Source organism: Myodes glareolus, chromosome 12, assembly GCF_982192425.1.
Source record: "Myodes glareolus chromosome 12, mMyoGla1.1, whole genome shotgun sequence".
NCBI classification, from domain to species: Eukaryota; Metazoa; Chordata; class Mammalia; order Rodentia; family Cricetidae; genus Myodes; species Myodes glareolus.
Window position 1 is genome coordinate 3,076,172 of NC_142037.1, and position 22,002 is coordinate 3,098,173.

General features: G+C 47.3%; 1 protein-coding gene across 1 annotated transcript; it reads left to right on the plus strand.

The window, feature by feature from the left end:
- Window positions 1–11,357: 11,357 nt before the first annotated feature.
- On the plus strand, window positions 11,358–20,149 carry Klhl33 (kelch like family member 33). Its single transcript, XM_048435598.3, has 5 exons — window positions 11,358–11,490; window positions 11,843–12,403; window positions 15,631–16,555; window positions 16,671–16,838; window positions 17,035–20,149. The coding sequence occupies exons 1-5, from the start codon at window positions 11,481–11,483 to the stop codon at window positions 17,585–17,587; spliced, it is 2,217 nt and encodes a 738-aa protein (XP_048291555.1). The 5' UTR covers window positions 11,358–11,480; the 3' UTR covers window positions 17,588–20,149.
- Window positions 20,150–22,002: the final 1,853 nt, after the last annotated feature.

A 22,002-nucleotide genomic window follows, 5' to 3' on the forward strand; every position in this document is an offset into this window, starting at 1 on the left:
AAAAATCACAACTTTAGTAAAACACCTGTCCTTCATAACCTTTATTGTGTACTCCTACAAACACTTCACTGGCCAATTTGGGGAGCACCCCAGATATACAACACCTCAGCACCAGTGCAAGCACCAGAACTACAGATCCATGCCCTTTACCTTGTATATATTGCCACAAGAGGCCCTGAACTACCACGCTCCCTCTGCCCACTGGCAGCCACGTCTTTCTATCTTTTTTGTTTGTTTGTTTGTCCCACTTCCAAACTCCCGAAACTTCCAGCCATTTGTAAAGTCCATATGTCCTTACCCTCTCCTCCGAGCGCTTCCTTCACAATGTTGCTCTGGGACCTGGTTTCTTAGAAAGACTGCTTCTGTTAACACCTGGTGGTAAATCTGTTGTACCATTGGACCTGGAGTTAATGCACACATCCTCTTTTCCTCTTCTTTCTTTCCCTCCCCTCTCTGAGACAGGGTCTCTCTATATAGCCCTGGCTGGCTTGGAGTTTGCTATGTAGACTATACTGGCCTCAAACTCACAGAGATCCACGTGCCTCTGTCACTGCCTCCTGAGTGCTGAGAGTAAAGGTGTACATGACCATGCCCCGCCTCTGCAACACACTTATATATCTCGGTCTCATCCCATTCTGATGCCATAATCTGGCTATTCGGTTGTTATTATTATGCTGAATCCTCCCTTTGCCAGGACCTGCAGCCCTCTGCTCTTCCTCTCTGTACTGTTTCCCTTCCTCAGTTAAATTACAGTAACAAACACCTTGTTGCAGATGTCTCACCACACCTAATCTACACAGCGTGGACTACAGCCGCACCTCACCACACCTAATCTACACGGCGTGGATTACAGCCGCACCTCACCACACCTAATCTACACGGCGTGGATTACAGCCGCACCTCACCACACCTAATCTACATGGCGTGGATTACAGCCACACCTCACCACACCTAATCTACACAGCGTGGATTGCAGCCGCACCTCACCATGCCTAATCTGCGCAGCGTGGATTGCAGCTGCACCTCACCACGCCTAATCTACACGGTGTGGATTGCAGCCGCACCTCACCACGCCTAATCTACACAGCGTGGATTGCAGCTGCACCTCACCACGCCTAATCTACACAGCGTGGATTGCAGCTGCACCTCACCACGCCTAATCTGCGCAGCGTGGATTGCAGCTGCACCTCACCACGCCTAATCTACACAGTGCTAGGGACTGACCACAGTGGTCTTCCTGCTGAGCTGCATCTGTGCAGCTGAAAGGGCAAGCAGATGGCCGTGCTGGCCAGTCTGACCAGCTGATCACAGTGACACTGAGGGCACTCAGCCCCGTTATCTTCCGAGCCCTCTCATTTGCCATCTTTAATAACTCCCATAGTCTTTGATGCTAAAATCTCCAATCTCTTTCCCTGTACTCATTATCGCCTTTGTGTCTCAGTTACTGTTCAACTATTTCTTATATATTGTATATATTTCAACAATTTTTAAGTATTTTAATAAGTTAAGTAAGTTATTCTATTGCTGTGAAGACACGGTACACCATGACTTCCCTCCCCACACACAAAAAAGCATTTAATTAGTGTTCTTTGTCCCTAAGGGTAATGAAGCCCATGGCTGTCACAGCTGACATCCTGATCTGCCCACTCCCAGTGCACACCTCCCAATCCTCCCGAAACGGTTCCAATATATGATCCCGTGGGGGCATTCTCATTTGAACCACACCGTGGTTCTGTAAAGTAGAAGCGAGTCCCCAGCCTCATCATGAATAGCTCCTAGCGTTTGCACTCATGAACTCTGATTTCTGTCCCGTTGTCGCAAACCAGAGGTTCTCAACCAGGTCTGATTTTGTCCTCGGAAGACAAAATGAAGATGCTGCTAAAGAGAAGCCAAAAAGGCCTGGAGAGCGGCTCAGCATCGAGCACAGGCCGAGGACTCAGCCTGGCGAGCGGCTCAGCATCGAGCACAGGCCGAGGACTCAGGTTCGATTCCCAGCACCCAGGCGGCAACTCAGTTGTCTGATGCTTTGTGGCCTCAGGCACCAGGCACATGTAGTGCACAGACACAGGGAAGCCAAGGATGCTAGAAAATACCCTACAGTGTGTAACAAAGCCCCACAAACAAAACCTGAAAAACTCCAAACACAGCCCATATTTCTACCCATGAATGTAAAGCAAAGTAGGTCTTGCCATCTGTCAGAAAAAGTTTTTTGTTTTGTTTTGTTTTGTTTTTCAAGAACTCAATGGAGTACCCATATACAGTTGCTTGACTAAGGCAGTTCTGAGCTATGTCCTTATGGCTAAACAGCCACCAGCAGGTGTCACTGAGTGTGAGTGAGTTGACCAGACGACTGTACTTCACAGCACAACTTCAAACAGTTGGCTCCAGTTTCTGTCTGAATCTTCTATCAAAATCTGTTCTGTGACTGAGGATGGAGCTTAGGGTGTAAAATGCTTTCTTAGTTCAAGGCCCTACACAGTGGTGGTGCACACCTGAACCCAGTACTCTGCAGGTAGAGGCAGGAAAATGTGTATTTCTTATGAGTTCAAGGTTAGCCTGGGCTACGAAGACCCTATCTCAAAAAACAAACAAACAAAAAAAAAACACCAAAAATGATGCACTCAGGAGGCAGAGGCAGAGGCAGGTAGATCTCTGAGTTCGAGGCCGGCTTGGTCTCCAGAGTGAGTTTCAGGATACCAAGGATTATAGAGAGAAACCTTGTCTCAAAAAATAAAGCAAAAACCCAAAAATAAAATGATCGTAACAAATTTGTTCTTCCCAGGGTCACTGGTGACGTGGCCACAGATCTAAGGGTAGATGCTGGTTTGTGTGCAAGTCTGATTTGAGCCTTGCTCCTTGAGATGGCTTTAGACTGTCTGCCTCCAGCTGACGAACATTTCTTTGTTCCGTTGCTGTTCCTCATTTCATAGCTGGAGCTTGCACTGAGCTGTCTTCTGCCTTCAGTCTCAAGTGCTGGCCCACGCCACCACGTCTGTCCGTGTCCACAGTCCTGACTTTCTAGAATGTAACTCAGACTGTTGGCACAGGCACCATAGAGTTCACCTCTGGCCTAGACTCCTCTCACAAGTGCCGAGCTGCTCTTTGGCATCTCTGCTCGGCACCCACTAAACAGTTCTTATTAGTTAGGCTGCCTAGTGCTCTGGTAAACACCAGGACCAAAATCTGGAGAAAGAAAGAATGTATTTCACCTTACAGTTTGTGATCATCACCTGAGGGAGTCAGGGCAGGAGGCCCCGGAACAGACGGTGGAGGACTTCTGCTTACAGGCTTGCTCCCGGCCTGCTCAGCCTGTTTCCTTATCACACACACGTCAATCATCAATGAAGAAAATGTGGGGGATTTTTCTGTTGAAGTTGCCTTTTCCTACACTTGAGCTTCTGTCAAGTTGACATAAAACTGGCCAGCACACACCTCAAAGTTAAGGTGTCCAAACTGAATTTGTATTTTCCCCAACTTACTCCTTCAGTTACTTTTAGCTCAGTGGTAGCTACCCTTCTGGTCCATGTCAGAAAGCAGGCCTGGCATTCTCTTTGATAGGTGTGTGTGTGTTTCACTTCCGGTTAATTGAACATTTAACAAAAATCCCATTTATCCTTCCTGCTAAGCAGAACCAAGGCGGTGGCTTTTCTTCCAAATGTCTCAACTCTTTCTCTTGCTGTCTGCGTTTAGGCCTCTGCCATAACCTTTTGGGTTTTATGCCCAGCTCACTCTGCAGCTTCTCAGAGCAGGGCTTCTTATAAAAAGTCAAAAAGGTCATTACCTCTATTTTTTTCTTGAATGTTAGTAGATCTGAGATTAGCATAATCCTGTGACAATAATAAGAGAGATGACAGTCTTCCTGGCCGCCTTGTAGGTGGGGGCTGAGAAAGTGTAACACCCGACGACAGTTTCTCAAGTGAGAGTGGGGTAGTGATTGTTCTCACGACTCCTTCCCTCTACTAACAGAAAGTATTCCAAGTCTCAGGCCATATCCAATTCACAAGCTCATCCCCAGCACAGGGCCTGGGGAAGGGTTTGCTAAGCAATGGTCCCGGTTCTTTCAGCTACCCTGTGGACTCAGTATCCCAGTGAGGCATGATTCAGTACCCCGAGTCTCGCTAAAATCAAAGGTGCAGTTTCTGAAATCAGGAGGGTGACATCCGCGGTAGATAGTGCTAACAACTGCTTCTGACCAAGAAGGCCTCATGCCTGGTCCCGAAGTGCAAGTTGGCCATCTTCAGCCCCGTTTTCTCTGTCTTCTTTCAGACCTGGGTCCAAACCTCAAGCCTGGGCCTTGCAGGCACCTCACGTGCTGTGAGCCATCAGCCAGGCTGAGTTCTCTTGTTCCAGGCCAGGTGACTGCCAGGTCTTCCTGTCACACAGCAGACCTCTCAGACTGCCTAAGGCAGTCCGGAAACAGCTCTGCATCCTGATCCAGTCCCCAAAGAGCCTGCCTTAGAGAGAGGGAAAGCCCACCCCAAGCTGCTGCCTCATGCATTTGAATTAATACCTGGTAACCTGACTCAGTGGGAACCTGGATTTGATCTCTGGGACCCAGGGTAGAAGAGAACAGATTCCTGCAAGTCGTTCTCTCTGTGTGGGCTGTGGCAAGTGTGCACTCCTTCCCCCATGCAATAAACGTGATAAAATGCTTTTCAAAGAACAGAAATTTCACTTTAAAACTCGGATAGTGGGGCCTGTGAGATTGCTCAGTGCTTTACAGCACTTTCTGCACTTACCGTCCTGCCCACGACAAGGTGCAGTTCAGCGGTCCTGCACCCCACCTCCAGAGCTTCTGCTTCTTGCTGGACTGCAGCTCTGGACTCTCTGTTCCCCACTCCTCCCCAGCCCCACTCCGGCAGCTGTTGCTCCACTCCCCGTGAGTCTGATTACTGCGGACACCTGGATGAAGTCACAACTACCGTTTCCCGTAATTGACTTATTTCATTTATAGTAGTGTCCTTTGGTGTTAGCCGTGTTGTGACATGGGTTCAAATTTCCTTCTTTTTAAAGATGAGCCTCATGCCTTTAATCTCAGCACTTGGGAGACAGAGGCAGGCAGATCTCTATGGGTTCTAGGCCAGTTGAGTCTACAGAGTAAGCTCCAGGCTCATCCACAGCCAAAGCTACATGGTCTGTCTCAGTGCCCCCGACACACAAAAGCTTGAAGCTTGTGTTTTTTCAAGATTGACTTGTATTGTTTTTAACTGTACAGATGTGTATCTGCATGTGTTATGTTCACACCAGTACAGGTACCCACAGAAGCCACGGTAACACATCCTTTGGAGCAGAATTCTTTAAATTAAAACCTCCTGATATGGGTGCTGGAAACAGAACTCGGGTCCCAGGAAGAGCAGAAAGTGCTCTTAGGTACTAAGCCATCTTCCAGCCCCTACCTTTTATTCTTATAAAGACTTATTTTAAGCCCCCTTTTATATGAAAAGAAAGATTTTGGGCTGTCTGAAAGGCTCAGTGAGTAAAAACACCAGCCATCAAAGCCTGCTTCCATCCCTGAGACACACGTGGAAGGAGAGAACCAAGTCTTTCAAGTTATTCTTTGACCTTCCAAATTTACACACACACATGGAAATCAAAACATACTGGTTTGAGAGGAAGAACTTACATTGTTATATTGTAGTTCACAGTACACACAGAGACGACTGTGGGAGTTAACAATGTAATTGCAGGGTAATGGAGCAGACAGAAATTTAAGTCACTCTGTAATGACTTGCTATTAAGAATAGTGTGTGTTCGTGTGTGTGTGTATGTGTGTGTATGTGTGTGTGTGTATGTGTGTATATCTGTATGTGTATGTGTGTGTATATGTGTGTATCTGTATGTGTATGTGTGTGTATCTCTGCGTGTGTGTATGTGTGTGTATGTGTGTGTGTGTATATGTGTGTATCTGTATGTGTATGTGTATGTGTGTGTATCTCTGCGTGTGTGTGTATGTGTAAGTGTGTGTATGTGTATGTGTGTGTATGTGTGTGTGTGTGTGTGTGTGTGGTCTGAGGATGACTAGCAGGAGTCAGTTCTAACCTTCTACCACCTGGTTTCCAGAGATCAAATTCAGGTCATTGGTTTGGTATCAGGAACTTTACCTTCTGAGCCATCTCAGTGGCTCTCAAAGACTTCCTCTTCAGAGAAGAGGCACTGAAACCCAGAGCATCTGGTCCCAGATGAGGCAGCATGTGTGCATGGTATACCTGTGGCCAACAGGGAGTGGAAGTCGGTGCTTTCCCCTTGCTGTGAAGAGACACCATGACCAAAGCAGCTCTTCTAGAAGGAAGCATTTAACTTCGGGAGGCAGAGGTTTCATGGCAGGAAGCATGGTGGCAGCAGGCAGGCAGAGATAGAGAGCCCAGGCCTGGCACAGGCTTTTGAAACCCCAAACCCATGGGAGCTGGAGAGATGGCTCAGAGAGAGGTTAAGAGCACTGGCTGCTCTTCCAGAAGATCTGAATTCAATTCCCAGCAACCACATGGTGGCTCCGAAACATCTATGAGCTCTGGTGCCCTCTTCTGGCCTGCAGGTGTGCATGCAGGCAGAACACTGTATACATAATAAATAAATAAGTAAAAAACAAAACCCAAACCCAAACCAGTGACACACTTCCCATAAGGCCACACCCACTAGGCCCCCCAAACAGTTGCACGCTCTGGTGACTAAGCATCCAAACAGCGCCCGTGGGCCGTGTTCATCCCACCATCACGTGAACCTCTTCTGTGAAGCCTGTGTGAAGAAGGTGGCCGTGCTTCCTGCTGTTATTAAGGGATGCCTTTGTTTTCAGGATGATGTGAAAAATTAGCATCAATTTATAATTGTGTTGAGAGACCAAGTTAAAAAGAGACAATCCATCTATTTCTTAGTTGTGAGTTATTTGATAAGACTATGAAATTGACAATATTTACTGCTTTGACTTACTAAAACAGCCCGTCTACATCATTCAAACTAATAGAATCCTTTGACAATTTTTCTTCATCTGTCACAATAAATCATTCATTACTCTGTACCAAAAAGCATACGCTGGCAGTTAAAGGTGCACGCAATTGATGCAAACAGACCTGGATTTGGACCCTCACTCTTTGGCTCTGTAGTCGTGTGAACGAAGGAACTTTGTGGAGCTCCTCACCAGTAGAATGCACATCAGAGCAGAACCTCTCCCAGAGGGCTGCTGGGAATCGAAAGGATAAGAGCTATACAATGTTTAGCGTGATCGCTAGCACATAGTGATTGCTCACGCCAACGCTTATTGTGACACCAAACACCCGGAAAGAGTAGCACACTGAGGTAAAGTGGTGTTGAGTCCTGTGTCTCAGGTCATTCTCCTGGGCTGTGAGAAAACACCCCAACAAAAAGCAATTCAAGAGAAAGGGTTTATTTTGTCTCACTGTTCAAGGGGAACAGTCCACCATGGCAGGGCAGTCAAGGCAGCAGGAGTTTGCCGTGGCTGGTCACATGACATCCACAGTCAGGAAGAGGAAGCAGGCAAGGATGACTGCTACTTCCAGCATCCAGGGAATGGTCCTACCCACGTTAAGGTGGGTTTTCCCCCAGCCTGGTCTACAGATCTAGTTTCTGGACAGGTTCCAAAGCTTCAGAAACCCTGTCTCGAAAAACCAACCAACCAAACAAACAAAAAAGATGGGATTTCCTACACTAGTTCACATAACAAAGATAATCCTTCACAGCCATTGTCAGAGGTTCACCTCAACCTAAATATCCCTCAGGAGGGTGCCCAAAGGCTTATTTATCACCTAGGTGGCGTAGATTCGATCAGGTTAACAATTAACACTATTACAACATATTAAAGTCAGGTGATAGCAAGTAGTGAGCTTGGCCTGGTGTTCTTCCCCACTGCTCTGAACTGGGATAAGCAACATTGTAACAACAGCAAAGCGGGTGGGGCCGCCCGTGGCCCCTGTGCTGAATGTCTAGGGCCCGGTCTGGCTCTGCTTTCTGGAGTGTGTCCTCTAAGGATGGGGTACTAAAATGGCAGGCCAGCACCGAATACTCAGACTTCAGCAGAGAATGCCATTAAAGGAAAGGGACACATGAGTGACTTGTAATTTTCAAGTTCTCTGTTTCTCTGGAAATCAGCTGTATTCTGCTTGCTTCATTTACTGTGTACCAGCCAGTTCAAAATAAACTTGTACTGTAATTTTAATATCAAGCACATCCCAGAGACTTCTCACACTGGACTCTTGGCAGTGTTTAGCATGCAATCTGTGAGTCTAATCACTGTGATGGTTTGGGAAAATCTTTTCCTCGTTGCGGTAAGGCCTGGGTCCTTCTCAAAGGCAAGAGCATATAAAGGAGGAATTGAAAGACCCAAAGGCATGGGTCACATTCAGCTCACTGTCTCGTGTGCATATAGAGCGGGGATTATTTTCTTGATGAGTCCCGTCACACCAGGAAATCACATTAATACACTGAAGGACCGGAGAAGCAATGCGTCTAGACCCTAACGGGTCCTGTCCTGCTGGCCTGCGTTTGATCTGCTGTCGTGCCTCTTGGGACCCTTGAGCTAATGCATACTGTGTTGGAAAACTCACAGACTGTTTGTCTTGCTTTTTTGTTGCTGTGAAGAGACACCATGACCAAGTCAACTTATAAAAGAAAGCATTATCATTGGGAGCTTGGTTGTAATTTCAGAGTGTTATTAGAAGCCATGGCCATAATGCGTGGAGGATGAGAGCAGGAAGGCATGGCCCTGGGGCAGTAGCTGAGAACTCAGATGTTGAGACAACAGTTACAAGGCAGGGAAAGAGCTTTTGAAACCTCAAAACCCACCCCCAGTGACAACCTTCTCCAACAAGGCCACACCTTCTAATCCTTCTCAATCAGTTCCACTAACTTGGGATCAAGCATTCAAACACATGAGCCTATGGGGGCCATTCTCATTTAGACCACCACACTGTTTGATATCATTGAGAAGCTGGGTCTGGAAACAGGGTTGGACCCCACCCCTTTTCAAACCTAATTCTGTTTGTCTCCAAGTGTCCTCTAAGACCCAGCTCATACCTAGACATGAACTGACCTCTCTTGTCTCTGACAGGAAGAAGGAACAAGTATCTCAGAATAGTAAGGAGCCTTGTGATCTTGAGAACAGCTAAGGTAAGCCATTCCAACAAGAGTGATGATTGTTTATCCCTTAATATCAAAGTGCTGCCAATGGAAGTGGGGAGCCAGTGCCTCAGCATAGAAAGCTAGCTCATCTGTGGAAAGAGTGCTATCAATCAAGAACTCTGGCTGATTGCCTCAGTTTCTCCGGTAGGACTTATTTGATGATGTTCTCTGTCTGTTATTTGCTGTTTGTGTTTTACTTGGCAGTCTTATCCAAGAGAACACTCTGCTGCACCCATGACGCTCACTCTGCTTGAACCCCAGCTGGTTCCCACAATGAGACATCTCTAGTCAATCTCTGCCGGGTGATTGATTATAGGTGCCCAATTTGATAGTGCTTTATTGTCTAATGAGTCTATCTACTTGTTTTGAGATATTTGATTATACTGTGTAAAGATGCATCACTGTGATTGGTTGAATAAAAAGCTAAATGGCCAATAGCTAAGCAGGAGGTATAGGTGGGACTTCTGGACAGAGAGAGCAATGGGAAAAGGAAAGGGGAAGTTGCCAGTCAGATGCAGAGGGAGCAAGACATCCAGGAGGGGAAAAACCATGTGGTAACACGAAGATGAGTAGAAATGGGTAAATTACTGTAGAAGGTAGTGGGGCAAGCCTAAGCTATGGGCTGAGCTTTCATAATTAATAAAAAATCTGTCATTTTTTGGGAGCTGGTGGCCCAAATGAAAAAGCCACTACAACTGTTTGCTATTTATTCTTTTACTTTTAACTGCTGTGTATTTAATAAACTCATTCATGAAAGCATGGCAGTTACAGAATATTTTTTAGAACATACAGAACACTTGGCAAGTTCTTTAAGCTTCTTCTGCCTATATTTCTTGTAAGTTTGAAGTAGTAGTAGAAATTCTTAGTTATTATTGTTAAATTATTAAAATAGTACATTCAGAATCAATGAAATAACCCAAACTTTAAAATCCTTTGAAATGACTATATAAAATTGTTTATTTTAAAGTCTTAAATTTTCAGGAACCATTCGGGTTTAGGGAAAGCTATTTGGAAAGTCATGTAGAAAATCTGGGCTTCTTGATTACTTTTCTAACCCTACCTAAGTGATTTAAACACACCTGGAGAAAGCTCAAAGAGTTCAGACCAGAGATCTAGCTGGGTTGTGGTCATTTGAGGACAGTCATGGGAAAGTTGACAGGCAACCGGCTCCTGTAACCCAGGCTGTAGGTCCTACGTGGTTACTGATCCTGTCCTTTCTGAGGTAGACTTCAGTCACAAGGTGGGGTATGTGGAAAACATCACTTGGTACCCACGAGGTAGCTCTGAGTGCTGGGATGTGTGACATGGGGTGGGGGGAGGGGAGAAGCCCAGCTGGAGCTCTCATCAGTGGACAGCTTGCAGACGCATCCTTGAGAATCCCTGGTCCAGCTGGACCTACAGCCTCGCTTCTCTGTTCCCCTCTGGTTTAGAGGTCATGGCCCAGGGGGTAGGGAAGGACAAGAGCCATTAGAATTCAGCTTTCTGCCTGTGCTGGTGGTGCATGCCTGTAATTCCCCCACTCAGGGCCCTTCCGTGGGAGGATTAGGACTACAGGTAAGCAGAGGCTAAAGGGAAGACATCATCTACTAAAACCAGGTTTTTTGTTTTGTTTTTGGTTTTCTTGAGACAGGGTTTCTCTGTGTAACAGCCCTAGCTGTCCTGGAACTAGCTCTTGTAGACCAGGGTGGCCTCAAACTCACAGAGATCCACCTGCCTCTGCCTCCTGAGTGCTGGGATTAAAGGCATGTGCCATCACTGTCCAGCCCTAAAACCAGTTTTTAAAAATATACAACTTTGATTTGCACCTTCAGTTTGGTTTTACTGATATGTAAAGTGTTAGGCTGCTGTGGAGGTTTTTGCTTAACCCTCTGGGGTTTATGGACGTACAGCGATTATAATCACCAACCAGGACAAAGTCGGGCAGAGGTTAAGAAATTTCTTTTCCAAATCTCACAGCTATTGAGAAGGAAGGTAAGCCAAACTTCAAGTGTTGTATAGGATAGACTTCAGACCCCTTCGCTAGTTCCCTGTCACCAGTCGTGAAAACAGTTCTGGCCTGTCTCCACCCAAGTCTGCATTCTCTCTGCCTTGCAATTTCCCCATTCAGCACCCTCATATGACCTACAGGTGGAAGGGAAGGGGGAAGTCATCCCAGGACTTGGCTCAGTGCATTGGGTGTCAGCTTCCAGCCCTAGTCCTTGGGCTAGCTATAATTAGCCAAGTGGGGCCGCTGCTGGGATCGGCACACAGCAGTCCTAAGCAGAGTGGCGACTCAAGTGAGGGCAAGCGGAAGCCTGGCGTCTCCTGCCTGGGACTAAAGCAAGCAGAAAGGCGGGCTTGACCCTGGCCTGATGGCTACAGGTGTTTGCGGTTTTGTTGCACTTGGAGAACCCTATAGTTACTATTCCCAAGTTAGCGTGTCCCCTTGGGGTGGAGTGAGGGGCTGATCGCTCTGTGAACTGCAGACAGCTCTGCTTTTCTGGACGCAGCTCAGGCATCCTTCTCTCGTGCCTTCACCTGCAGCAATCTCACAAGTCTGAGCCGTGAGCTTTTTTCCTCAGACTTGGAGCATATCTCCTTTTCTGTTTGGAAGGACGGTCTTGAACTCCCTTTACCTGCCGAAGAGCCTCCTCCTGGTCTCCCTCTCCCGACGAGGACCCTGGCTTGCTTTCCTTTTCTCTAGCAGAGCCTGACCCCAGCCCCTTGGTTTCAGGAAACCTTCACTTTCCAGCTTCATCCCTGGAGAACGGGAAGGAACAGGATGACTGCGACGACTCAGCAGAACCTGAGATGCTGTGCAGCATGGAGCACCCCGGTCAGTTCTTCGCTGAAGCACAGAGGCTGCGGGAGCAGAAGTTGCTGCTGGATGAGGAGGTGTCAGTAGGGGGACAGGTATACGGGGTGCATCGAGTGATCTTGGCTGCAATCAGCAGCCTCTTCCAAGGCAGGCTTCGGGGCGGTGGAGGTCAGCAGCCTCACTTCAGCCTCGACGTGACCCGGAGGGGCTGGGAGGCAGCAATGACCTTTGCGTATGAGGGGGTGCTGGGCCCCGCCTCGCAGGGCGAAGTGCTGGCTGCTGCAGAGGCGCTGGGAGCGCCCCGGGTGAAGAGCGCGGCCCAGCTGAGGTCAGAAGGGCATGGCAAGGCCAGCGAAGATGAAGAGAAGCTCAGCCAGGAAGAGGAGCTGAGGGAGAACCTGCACAGCATTGAGCGTCTATATCAAGAGGGCGTCGGGTGCGACTTGGAGTTGGAAGCAGAGGGCTACTGCCTGCGGGGTGAGGGCCTGGGAGCACCTGCTGAAAATGCATGTCTCAGGGTTTTGTTTATTTTGCGGTGCTAGGGATGGAACCTAAGTCCTCACTTCCACTCTACCACTGGGCCACACCCCCTGCCCGGTGTCAGAGTTTTGGATCATTGCTCCAGCAAGTATGTCCTTTTTGGTGTTTTTCCAGCACCACCAAGAGAGGCGCATGCGCAGTTGAATTGTTTTCCTAGATGCACGGACAAATTTGAACTGATAGTTCAGGCGCTTTCCCCGCTTGCCCAGTAGCTAGATTTCCAGCCAGCTGGCTGGGGCTTATAGTACAGTCCATGGCAGTAAAACAAGCAGAAAGTGACTGACTGGCCCAGGTTAGCCAGAGGCCCTTCTAAGCACGCAGCAAACAAGAGACAGTCGGTAGAAGTCTCCCAATGTCCTTTCTCCTAGGTGTGCTTGACTCTGGCAACAGACTCCAGTCTGCTTCCTCTAACACAGTGGATCTCAATCTTCTTAATGCCACGACCGTTTAGTACAGTTTCTCGTGTTGTGTCTACCCCCCAACCATGAAATTATTTTCGTTGTTACTTCATAACTATAATTTTTCTACTGTTTCTGAGTAATGGTAGCCCACACTTTTGATCCCAGCACTCGGGAGGAAGAGGCAGGTGGATTGCTGAGTTTGAGGTCAGCCTGGTTTACAGAGTGAGCTCTAGGACAGCCAGGGATACACAGAGAAATCCTGTCTCAAAATTAATTAATTAAAAAAAATAAATTGTGAGTACCTATCTCACAAACCAAAATAAAAAAGGAAAGAAAAAACAAATCTAGTAGGGCCTTGTGACACACACCTGTAGCACTTAGCCGGCTACAAAGGGAGGGTTGTCGGGAGTTCAAGGCCAGACCATGCTGGCTTCAGCAGCGCTCAGTCACACCACTGAGTGCTTAGTGGAGGTACTCCAGGAGAGCTATCCTTGGCTTTCTGCCTCACGGCAACAGCTAGCGGATGATACTTTACAGTTTCATAATTATAACATTTTCATGAAGGTTTGGGGTTCCCACATATTCATAATGCTACCTGGAAACTCATCACTTTAAATCTTAGGGTACAGCAATGAGTAAGAGGGAGATTCCAAGTAGCTGTGAGCTTCTCACAACTGAGTCTCAGATACAGATGTTGGTTGGTCTGTAAGATGAGCTGGTTTAGCTCATTTCCCAGAATGTAGATTTTCTCCAACAACATAGACTAGGAAGCTGTAACTAGTGCTTGTTCTTGGGGACACACCAGGCCACTACCTTCTACTTAAAAAGACAATAGAAATATCATTATCCTCAGTTGCCCTGTGAGAGGTACGATTCCACAGCTGGTCTAAAAACAGTGTGGAATTCAAAAGATTCACTCGTGGAGAACACAGACACCCGACTAAGACTTCCTGGGACAGTTTCTAGCAGAGTGGTCCTCTTTCTATCACAAAACACTTCAAACGCAAAGCAAAAATTAACACTCAAACGTTCATCCCACTGTCTTAACAATCAATAAGCTACTATGTCTAGCTCATCTCCTCATTTCTGCTTGGCCTTTTACTGGGGGACACGTGTTTTAAAGGAAACAGAGAAGAGGCTACGGAGATGTCCTCGAGAGGACCCAAGTACAGTTCCCAGCATTCTCATCGGGCGGGTCACAGCTCTCTGGCCTCCATAAGAACCCATTCTCCCATGCACCCACCCACACATAGAGACACACTCATGGGCATATTGAAACAATTAAAACAAATCTTTGAAAAGGACATTTGAGCTTTTACTTTCTGTTTTGTTTTTTCTTTGGATAGAGTCTCACCAAGTTGCCCAGGTAGTCTTGAAAGCATTCTTCAGCCCAGGCAGGCTTTGAACTCATGATCATCTTGTCTTCATGTAACTGGGGCTACAAAGCCTTCAGCACAAAGCCCAATTCTATTAAAACAAAAACTCTTCTCTACTTAAAAAAACATTGCATATAATTATGCGTGTGTGAGAGTACATGTGTATGTGAGTAGCAGTTCATGTGTGTGAGAGTTTGTGTGTATGTGAGTAGCAGGACCTACAGCGTTCGTGGAGTCAGAGTGCAGCTTGCAGGAAGTGGCTCTCTGCTTCCATGTGGCTCCCAATTCCTGATCGGTCTCGATGACAAGTCCCTTTACGCACTGAGCCACCTTGCCTGCCCTCTGTTGTTTCTTTCTTTTCTTAAAGGCACATTGGTTTTATTTTATGTGTATGTGACTGCCTGCATGTATGCCATGTACCACGTGTGTGCCTGGTGCCTACAGAGGCCAGAAGAAGGTGCCCAGTCCCCTAGAACTGGACTTATAGGTTGTTGTGAGTTGCCAGGTGGGTGCTAGAAACCAAGCTTGGGTCCTCTGCAAGGGAAGTAAGTATGTCACCACGCCTGGCCTGGATATAGTTGTTTTGGTGGGGTCTCTCGCAGCTATAAATGAAAAGCACCTCTTGATTTTATTCACAGTGCACGGAAGCCTTAATAAGTTGTCCATTGCCCTATTCAGTTTGTTTTGTGTTCCCTATTAGCAAACCGCGAGTATAGGATTTTCTCATCTGCATTCAAGACTGGTTTTCTAGCTGGGTGGTAGTGGCACACGCCTTTAATCTCAGCACTTGGGAGGCAGAGGCAGGTGGATCTCTGTGAGTTTGAAGCCAGCCTGGTCTACAGAGATCCAGAACAGTCAGAGCTGCACAGAAAAATCGAAAAAGAACAGACTGTTTTTCTAACTGACATGAACCTGAAACACTAAAATGTCTTCCAGACACTAACATGAGCATAATATAGGACACTTGAGAATTTTAAAATAGTCTGGGAACAGCAGCGCATGTCAGGTCTCCACGGTTAGTCTGGGAACAGCGGCGCATGTCAGGTCTCCACGGTAAGTCTGGGAACAGTATTAAGTAAGTTCCAGACCAGCCAAGACTACATAACGAGGCCCTGTTTCCAGAAAGCAAGAGAAAGATATTAAAGCAAAGATTCTCCAAGTTACTATTGAGACCTATGGAATCATAATCCAGGGATGGGCAGCGAGGGGGATGGAACCCAGGCTTTGCGTTTGCTAGGCGTGTGCTGCAGCACTGAACTACACTCCCGGAGTGAAAGCTGCAAGCAGTCCGTGTTCCTCCCACTTACGGCATTGGAATAGCTTACAGTTAGAATCGGAGGTAGCAGCCTTGCAACACTGGCTTTCCTTTGCTTCCTCCCTATTGCAGTGCACCGAGTAGCCCTGGCCTGTGGCAGTGAGTTCTTTGGGGCCATGCTTCTGAGTGGGATGAGGGAGTCCCAGGGCACAAAAGTGTCTCTGCGTACCATCTCTTCGCAAGACCTGAGACTCCTCGTTTCGTTTGCCTACTCTGGAGTTGTACGAGAAAAATGGCCAGGATTGCTAAGAGTCGCCCAGGCTGCGCTGCAGTACCAAAGCTCCTCCTGCCTGGATTTGTGTCAGAGAGCCTTGGCTCAAAGCCTCTGCCCTGCCCTTTGCCTGGCTTTGTTTCCTATGGTTGAAGCTCCTGGTTTGGAGAAAGTCTGGGGAAAAGCCCATCGTTACCTCCTCACTCATTTGCCTGCTGTGTCTTTGTGCCCTACTTTCCCGTCGTTACCGGCTACCTGCCTGGCTGAGCTCTTGGATAGTGATGAGCTCCACGTACAAGAAGAGTTTGAGGCTTTCATGGCTGCACGGCGTTGGCTGGCTGCCAACCCCGAGACCCAGGAGTCCGAGGCCAAGGACCTGCTGCGATGTGTCCGCTTCGGTCGCATGTCTACCCGAGAGCTGAGAAAGGTGCGGGCAGCTGGGCTCCCTCCCCCTCTGTCCCCCGATCTGCTGAACCAGCTGATGGTGGAAGCCGAAGTCCCAGGCCAAGAGAGGTGGAGGAAGCCTGATCAAGCGCTGGTGGTGATTGGTGGCGATGGTCTTAGACCTAACATGGACCGAAGGCAGCCATCTTGCAAAGTGTGGTGGGCCCGGGCTTTCCGCTGTGGCATGGGTCTGGTCCGCACTGTGGAATGGTGTCGGCTGCCTGACCTGCCTGCCCCAGGGCGCTTTCGCCATGGAGCTGCAAGCCTAACAGGAAGTGAACTCTATGTCTGTGGGGGACAGGATTTCTACAGCCATAGCAACACTCTGGCTTCAACTCTCAGGTACCATCAATGTGTATATAATAGGTCCCCATGTGGGCAAGCAAGAGAATGTGTTAATCTGGCAAGCCATAGGCTCCCAAGGTCACTCTTTCCATATCTTTCCCATTGTGTCCAGGTGGAGCTCCAGTCAAGAAGACTGGGAGGAAATGGCACCCTTGTGTCAGGCTCGGAGCTTCTTTCCTCTGGTGGTGTTTGATGGAGAGCTTTATGCCCTGGGTGGACGGGACAATGGTGTTGCCCTTAACTCTGTTGAGACCTATAACCCTGAACTCAACATCTGGAGGTAAGCAGGCAAAGAACCATCCGGAGAAACTAGATTTGGAACAGGAGAGTGAAGCTGGGCATGGTGGCACACGCCTGCAATCCCAGCACTTCAGAGGTGAAGGTGGGAGCCTAGGCTATAGCAAGATCTACCTCACAATAAAATGAAATGAAGTTGAACATGCGGTTGCCTGATCTTCCGTTCTGCTCTCCCTCAGGCCGGCACCTGCTCTTCCAGTACCATGTTTCGCCCACGCAGCTGCAATCCTCGAGGGCCGATTGTATGTAAGCGGCGGCTATAGTGGGACCGGCCAGTTCTTGGACTCCTTGATGATCTATGACCCCAAACTTGAGAAGCCTGAGACACTTTTGAGCCCAATGCGAGTAGCACGGGCTAGTCATGTGATGGTTGCTCTGGGTGGGAGGTTGTATGCGGCGGGTGGACTAGGTGACACTGGGGACCTGCTGAGCTTTGAGGTCTATGAACCGAAGACCAATAGCTGGACTCACCTGGCACCCCTGCCCTCCTCCCATGTGGGGGCTGCAGGTGCTGTTTTGCAGGGGGAGCTTCTGGTACTGGGGGGCTACAGCCACCGTACTTATGCCATCTCCCACCTTGTCCACGCCTACTGCCCTGGTCTGGACCGCTGGCTCTGCCTGGGAACTCTGCCAAAGCCTCGGGCTGAGATGCCTGCCTGCATCCTGACATTGCCCAGTGTGCAGCACATAGCTTTGGTCCCTACTCAGCACCAAAACAAACCTGCTGGGTGACTGAGCATCAGCTGTGTATGAGGAGGAAGGGAGAAGAACACAATGACAGGGACAAAGGACAGAAGTTATGAGAGGGTTAATAAGTTGTATTGGTTGCTTGCTTTTAAAAATCGTTATCATTAGAAAGATTCCTATTACTGTAGCTCCGGTTGGCTTTGAACTGGATGTGTAGCCTGGGCTGGCCTCAAACTCAAAGTCCTGCGTCAGTCCCCTGGGTGCTAGGATTGCATGTGCTACTCCACCTTGATTGAGGGGTCTAATGATAATGATTGATGGGGCCTCTTGTATCCTAAGCTGGTTTCTAACTCCCTATATAGTCAAGGATAATCTTGAGCTGTTAATCCTCCTGCTTCCATCTTGAAAGCGCTGGGTTCACAGGCATTTACACCTGATTGGTGGCCGAGATCAAACTCAAGACATCCTGCATGTTAAGCAGGTACTCTGCCAACTGAGCTACATCCCTAACCCTGAAAGAAGACTTTATTCTTTTTTGTTTGCTTATTCTGTTTTTACATTGTTTAATATTTATTTATTTCATATGTATGGATATTTTGCTTGCATGTATACCATGAACCACATGTTTATCTGGTGCCTGCAGAAGGCAGAAGAGGAACTGGGGTTACAGATGGTTGTGAGCAGTCATGGAGTGCTCAAAACTGAACCCCGGTCCTCTGGAAGAGCAGCCAGAGCTCCTAACCACTGAGCTTCCTCCAGCCCTGTATGCTGTGTTTTGAGGCAGTCTCGTTACGTAGTGCAGATGAGAATGCTTTATTCTTGTTGGTATGTTCCTCCACCCTGGACATGGAAGCTCATAAACTCCCTCTGTGTATATGATCTGTACCAAGGAACAGGTGGTTCTGGAACTCGTGGGAAATGGGCCTTGGGAGATGGGCTGCCAAATAAATACTCCGGTAAGAGAGTCAACCAGGAAGAACTCCGCAAGGATCAGTTAGGAATTTTAATGAGAGAAGTACAGTTCTCTGGGAGCTAAAGCTGGAGCTCACTGATAGAGTGCCTACTTAGCATGCAGAAGATTCTGGTTCAATAACCTCTGGAATCAAAAAAATTTGAAACTACAGCAATCAAACTTCAGAAGTCAAAGTATAGGGACCAGAAAAGGACATTGGGACAGTTGGGAAATTGATGGAGGAATGTGTAAGGGATTAAACAACCCCCCCCCCCCTTCTCGGCAGTTAGTGTTTATTCTCCCGTCTGCAGGATACCTACATCTTCCCAACAATATTCTTCCTAGTGTAGCTTTGTAGACCCATCCTTGACTCCACAGGCTGCCTGTAGAGGCTCCCCATTAGGTCTAGACATGGTGGTGCACACCGGGAATCCTGGCGTTTGAGTGGCAGAAGTAAGAGGACCAGGACTCGAGACAGTTTTAAGAGAACCAAATCAAACTCAACAAAACAAATAAAAGCATCAAGAAGGAAAAGCTCTATCAAGACTTGGACCACAGAGTGACCTGAAGCCATGCAGGTCTACCAGGGTGAGATGGGAGTATTCATGGGGGCGGGGAGGAGGGGCAAGCCAAGCCAAGAGGGGAGTGTGTGTCCATGGTGGCCAAGGAAAAGTCTGAGGTTGGGAAGACAGGAAGAATCCACTCCAGTGTCTTTCCTTCCCTTTGATGAACTCAAGAATCAGGACTAGAAAAAGGGCAATTGTGTGAGTCCCGTGGGATCAAGAGGGCGGGAGACTTGGGAAAGCAGTTTCTTCTTGTCAGTCCCTTCCACATATTATTCTGAACCTGTTTTCCTCTTCAGGTTTTTGTTGGTTTTAGACAAGTTTGCTTGTAGCCTAAGCTAGCCTTGAACTCATTGTATAGCTAAAATGACCTTGAATCATCCTGCCTCCAACACCAGAGTGCTGGGATTACAGGTGTGGGCCACCATGTTAAACTGTATGTTTCTGTTTAAATAGACAAGGAATAGAGTTGATAATAAAAAAGGTTAAGTAGAATATTTAAAAGAGAAAGATTGAAGAAGAAAAAGAAGAAGGAAATCAGGGGATATTTTGCTTGTGATATGTTCATAAAGATGGCTATAAATAAAGGTTTCATAATGATGAAAGAGACTTGTCTTGAAGTCTCTGCTATAAACAACATTCAAAGTGAAAGTCCCCATAATTTGACTTGGGTATTATTCTATGAAACTTTTATTATTAGTCTATGGAACCACTGTCCATTTGTTGCTGCCAGCAAATCCATGGCCACCCTCATTCCCCTCATCTTTCTCCAGGATCTGAATCTCATCCAGAAACTGTCTTTTCTCTTGGCTCCAGAGGTAGCATAATCTCACGGTGAGCTTTTCCATCTGTCTTTAACCCAAAGGCAGGGATCCTCCCCAAGGGGTGTGTCTTTGTCCCAGGGGATGTTGCCAGCAAGGGCTGAAAACTGCTTTGGGTTAGAGCATGGACAATGTCTGAGCTGGACTGCAAAGCTGAACTGACCCCACAGTTATTCTTTGACCTCCACACGTGTGCCATAGCACATGCGCCCCCAGCAACATGTATCATGCATTCGTGTGTACAATAATAAATAATTTTTAAAAGTGAAAACTGTACAGAAAGATTATTTAATAGAATTGTGGAATGGAGAGATTTTGAAGATAACATAATTCAAACATTTTGTTTTCCTTTTAAGATTTATTGTTTGAAAATTTGAAACATGCACATACTGTTTTCATCAGAGCCATTCTCCATTCCCCTCCAGCCCCTCCCACACTCCTCAACTTTACCATCCCAATTTCTTGTGTTCTTTTTATAATCCAATTACTCCACTTAGTGCTGCCAGTACGGGGGTCTCTGGGACTACCAGGGCTAGCAATCATCTGAGAGAGGCAAGGAGGAAACCAGGTTCAGCAAGACAGCCCGTGCCGGCTCACACTTACAGATCCTGAGCAGTCTACTGTAAGCATGTTTAGATAAGCGCAGTGTAACTTTGGAAAAACTTTCCGGGGGTAATAGAATCCCCTGTGCACAAGGAGGCATAATTCCACTGAAACTCAACTCAAAGTGCATGCCACGTCTTCCAAGAAGAGAGGTTCTAGAGATAGAACCTGTATTCACTGACAGGCCCCAGTCAGACCCATAGCATAGAGGTCATCGGGATATCAGCCACCTCTGGTCCTGGTTGTTGGTGCCTGGGGGAGCCTCTGGTCACACAGATAATGAAAAGACAATATTAGGTATTGCAGATCCTGGTTGTAGGAGATTGGTATAGCTAGGTTCAGGTAGCAGACCACCAGGCTATTAATCCCTTCCATTCCCAGTGGGTGGAAAACCAAATTATATATCCTTTTTTTTTTTTAAAGAAAAAAAAAAGACAAGCCTGCAAACCTTCCCGCTTTCCCTCATGGTCTGAGAGCACAAGGACTTTTCCACAGCTAACCCTACCAGTATGGGCATGGGTTTCCAGAAAAGACAGGGCTGCTGTACATAGAAGCTCACATGAACTGTGATTGCACACATAAGACCTGCGCACAGTCAAGCCAGACAGGAACTCTGGCATAGATCATGGAGGGTCTCACAAAGTAATAATGCCCCTAGCTGGGTAGCTATTGGCAAGTGGTGGCTGCTTGGGACAGGAGGATGAATCATTTTTACTACATTTATTTATTTATTTATTTATGTGTGTGTGTGCGTGCAAGCGTGCATGTATGCGTGTACGTATGTGCATACATGTTCAATTACCTCAGCACTTGTGTGAAGGTCAGAGGAAAGAAGTTCTTGTCTTCTACTCTGTGGGTCCCAGAGATCACGCTTAGCTTGTCAGGCTTGGTGACAAGTTACCTTATCCCCTGAGTCATCTTGCCAGGTCACCCTCTCTTAAAATTAAATTTTGTTTATTATTAAGAGGCATGTGTATGTGTGTTTTATGCATGATTATGAGCACTCATGAGCCACGGTGCATATTCTGCTCTGCTTCTGTTACTGTGATAAAGCACTGACCAGAAGCAACTTGAAAGGAAAGGGTTTATTTTTTCTTACACGTAATAGGCCTTTTGTGGAGGGCAGGAACTGATGCAAATCCTCAATTAAGATTTCCTCTTCCAAGGTAGCTCTAGTTTTTCTCAAGTTGACAAAATCTAGCGAGCCCAGTGTGTATGCAGAAGTCAGATGAGAACTCTGGGGAATTCGTTCTCTTTTTCCACGGGGGGGGGGGGGCGGGGGGGGTTCCAGAGAAAGAATGTAGGTCATCAATTTTCCACAGAAGTGTTTTCATACACTGAGCTGTCTTGCACATCTGCAATCTATTTCTTATAAAGGGAGGAAAATAAAGGCAGGTGCTACACCTGCAGAGTTTAGAAAGTGAAGAGGAATGGGCGGGGGAAAAGAAAGCAAAAAGGATGGATTTTTCAAGCGTAGCCTCTTAGTGTTGTAACTGCATGAGATCTGGAAGCCTGGCTGAC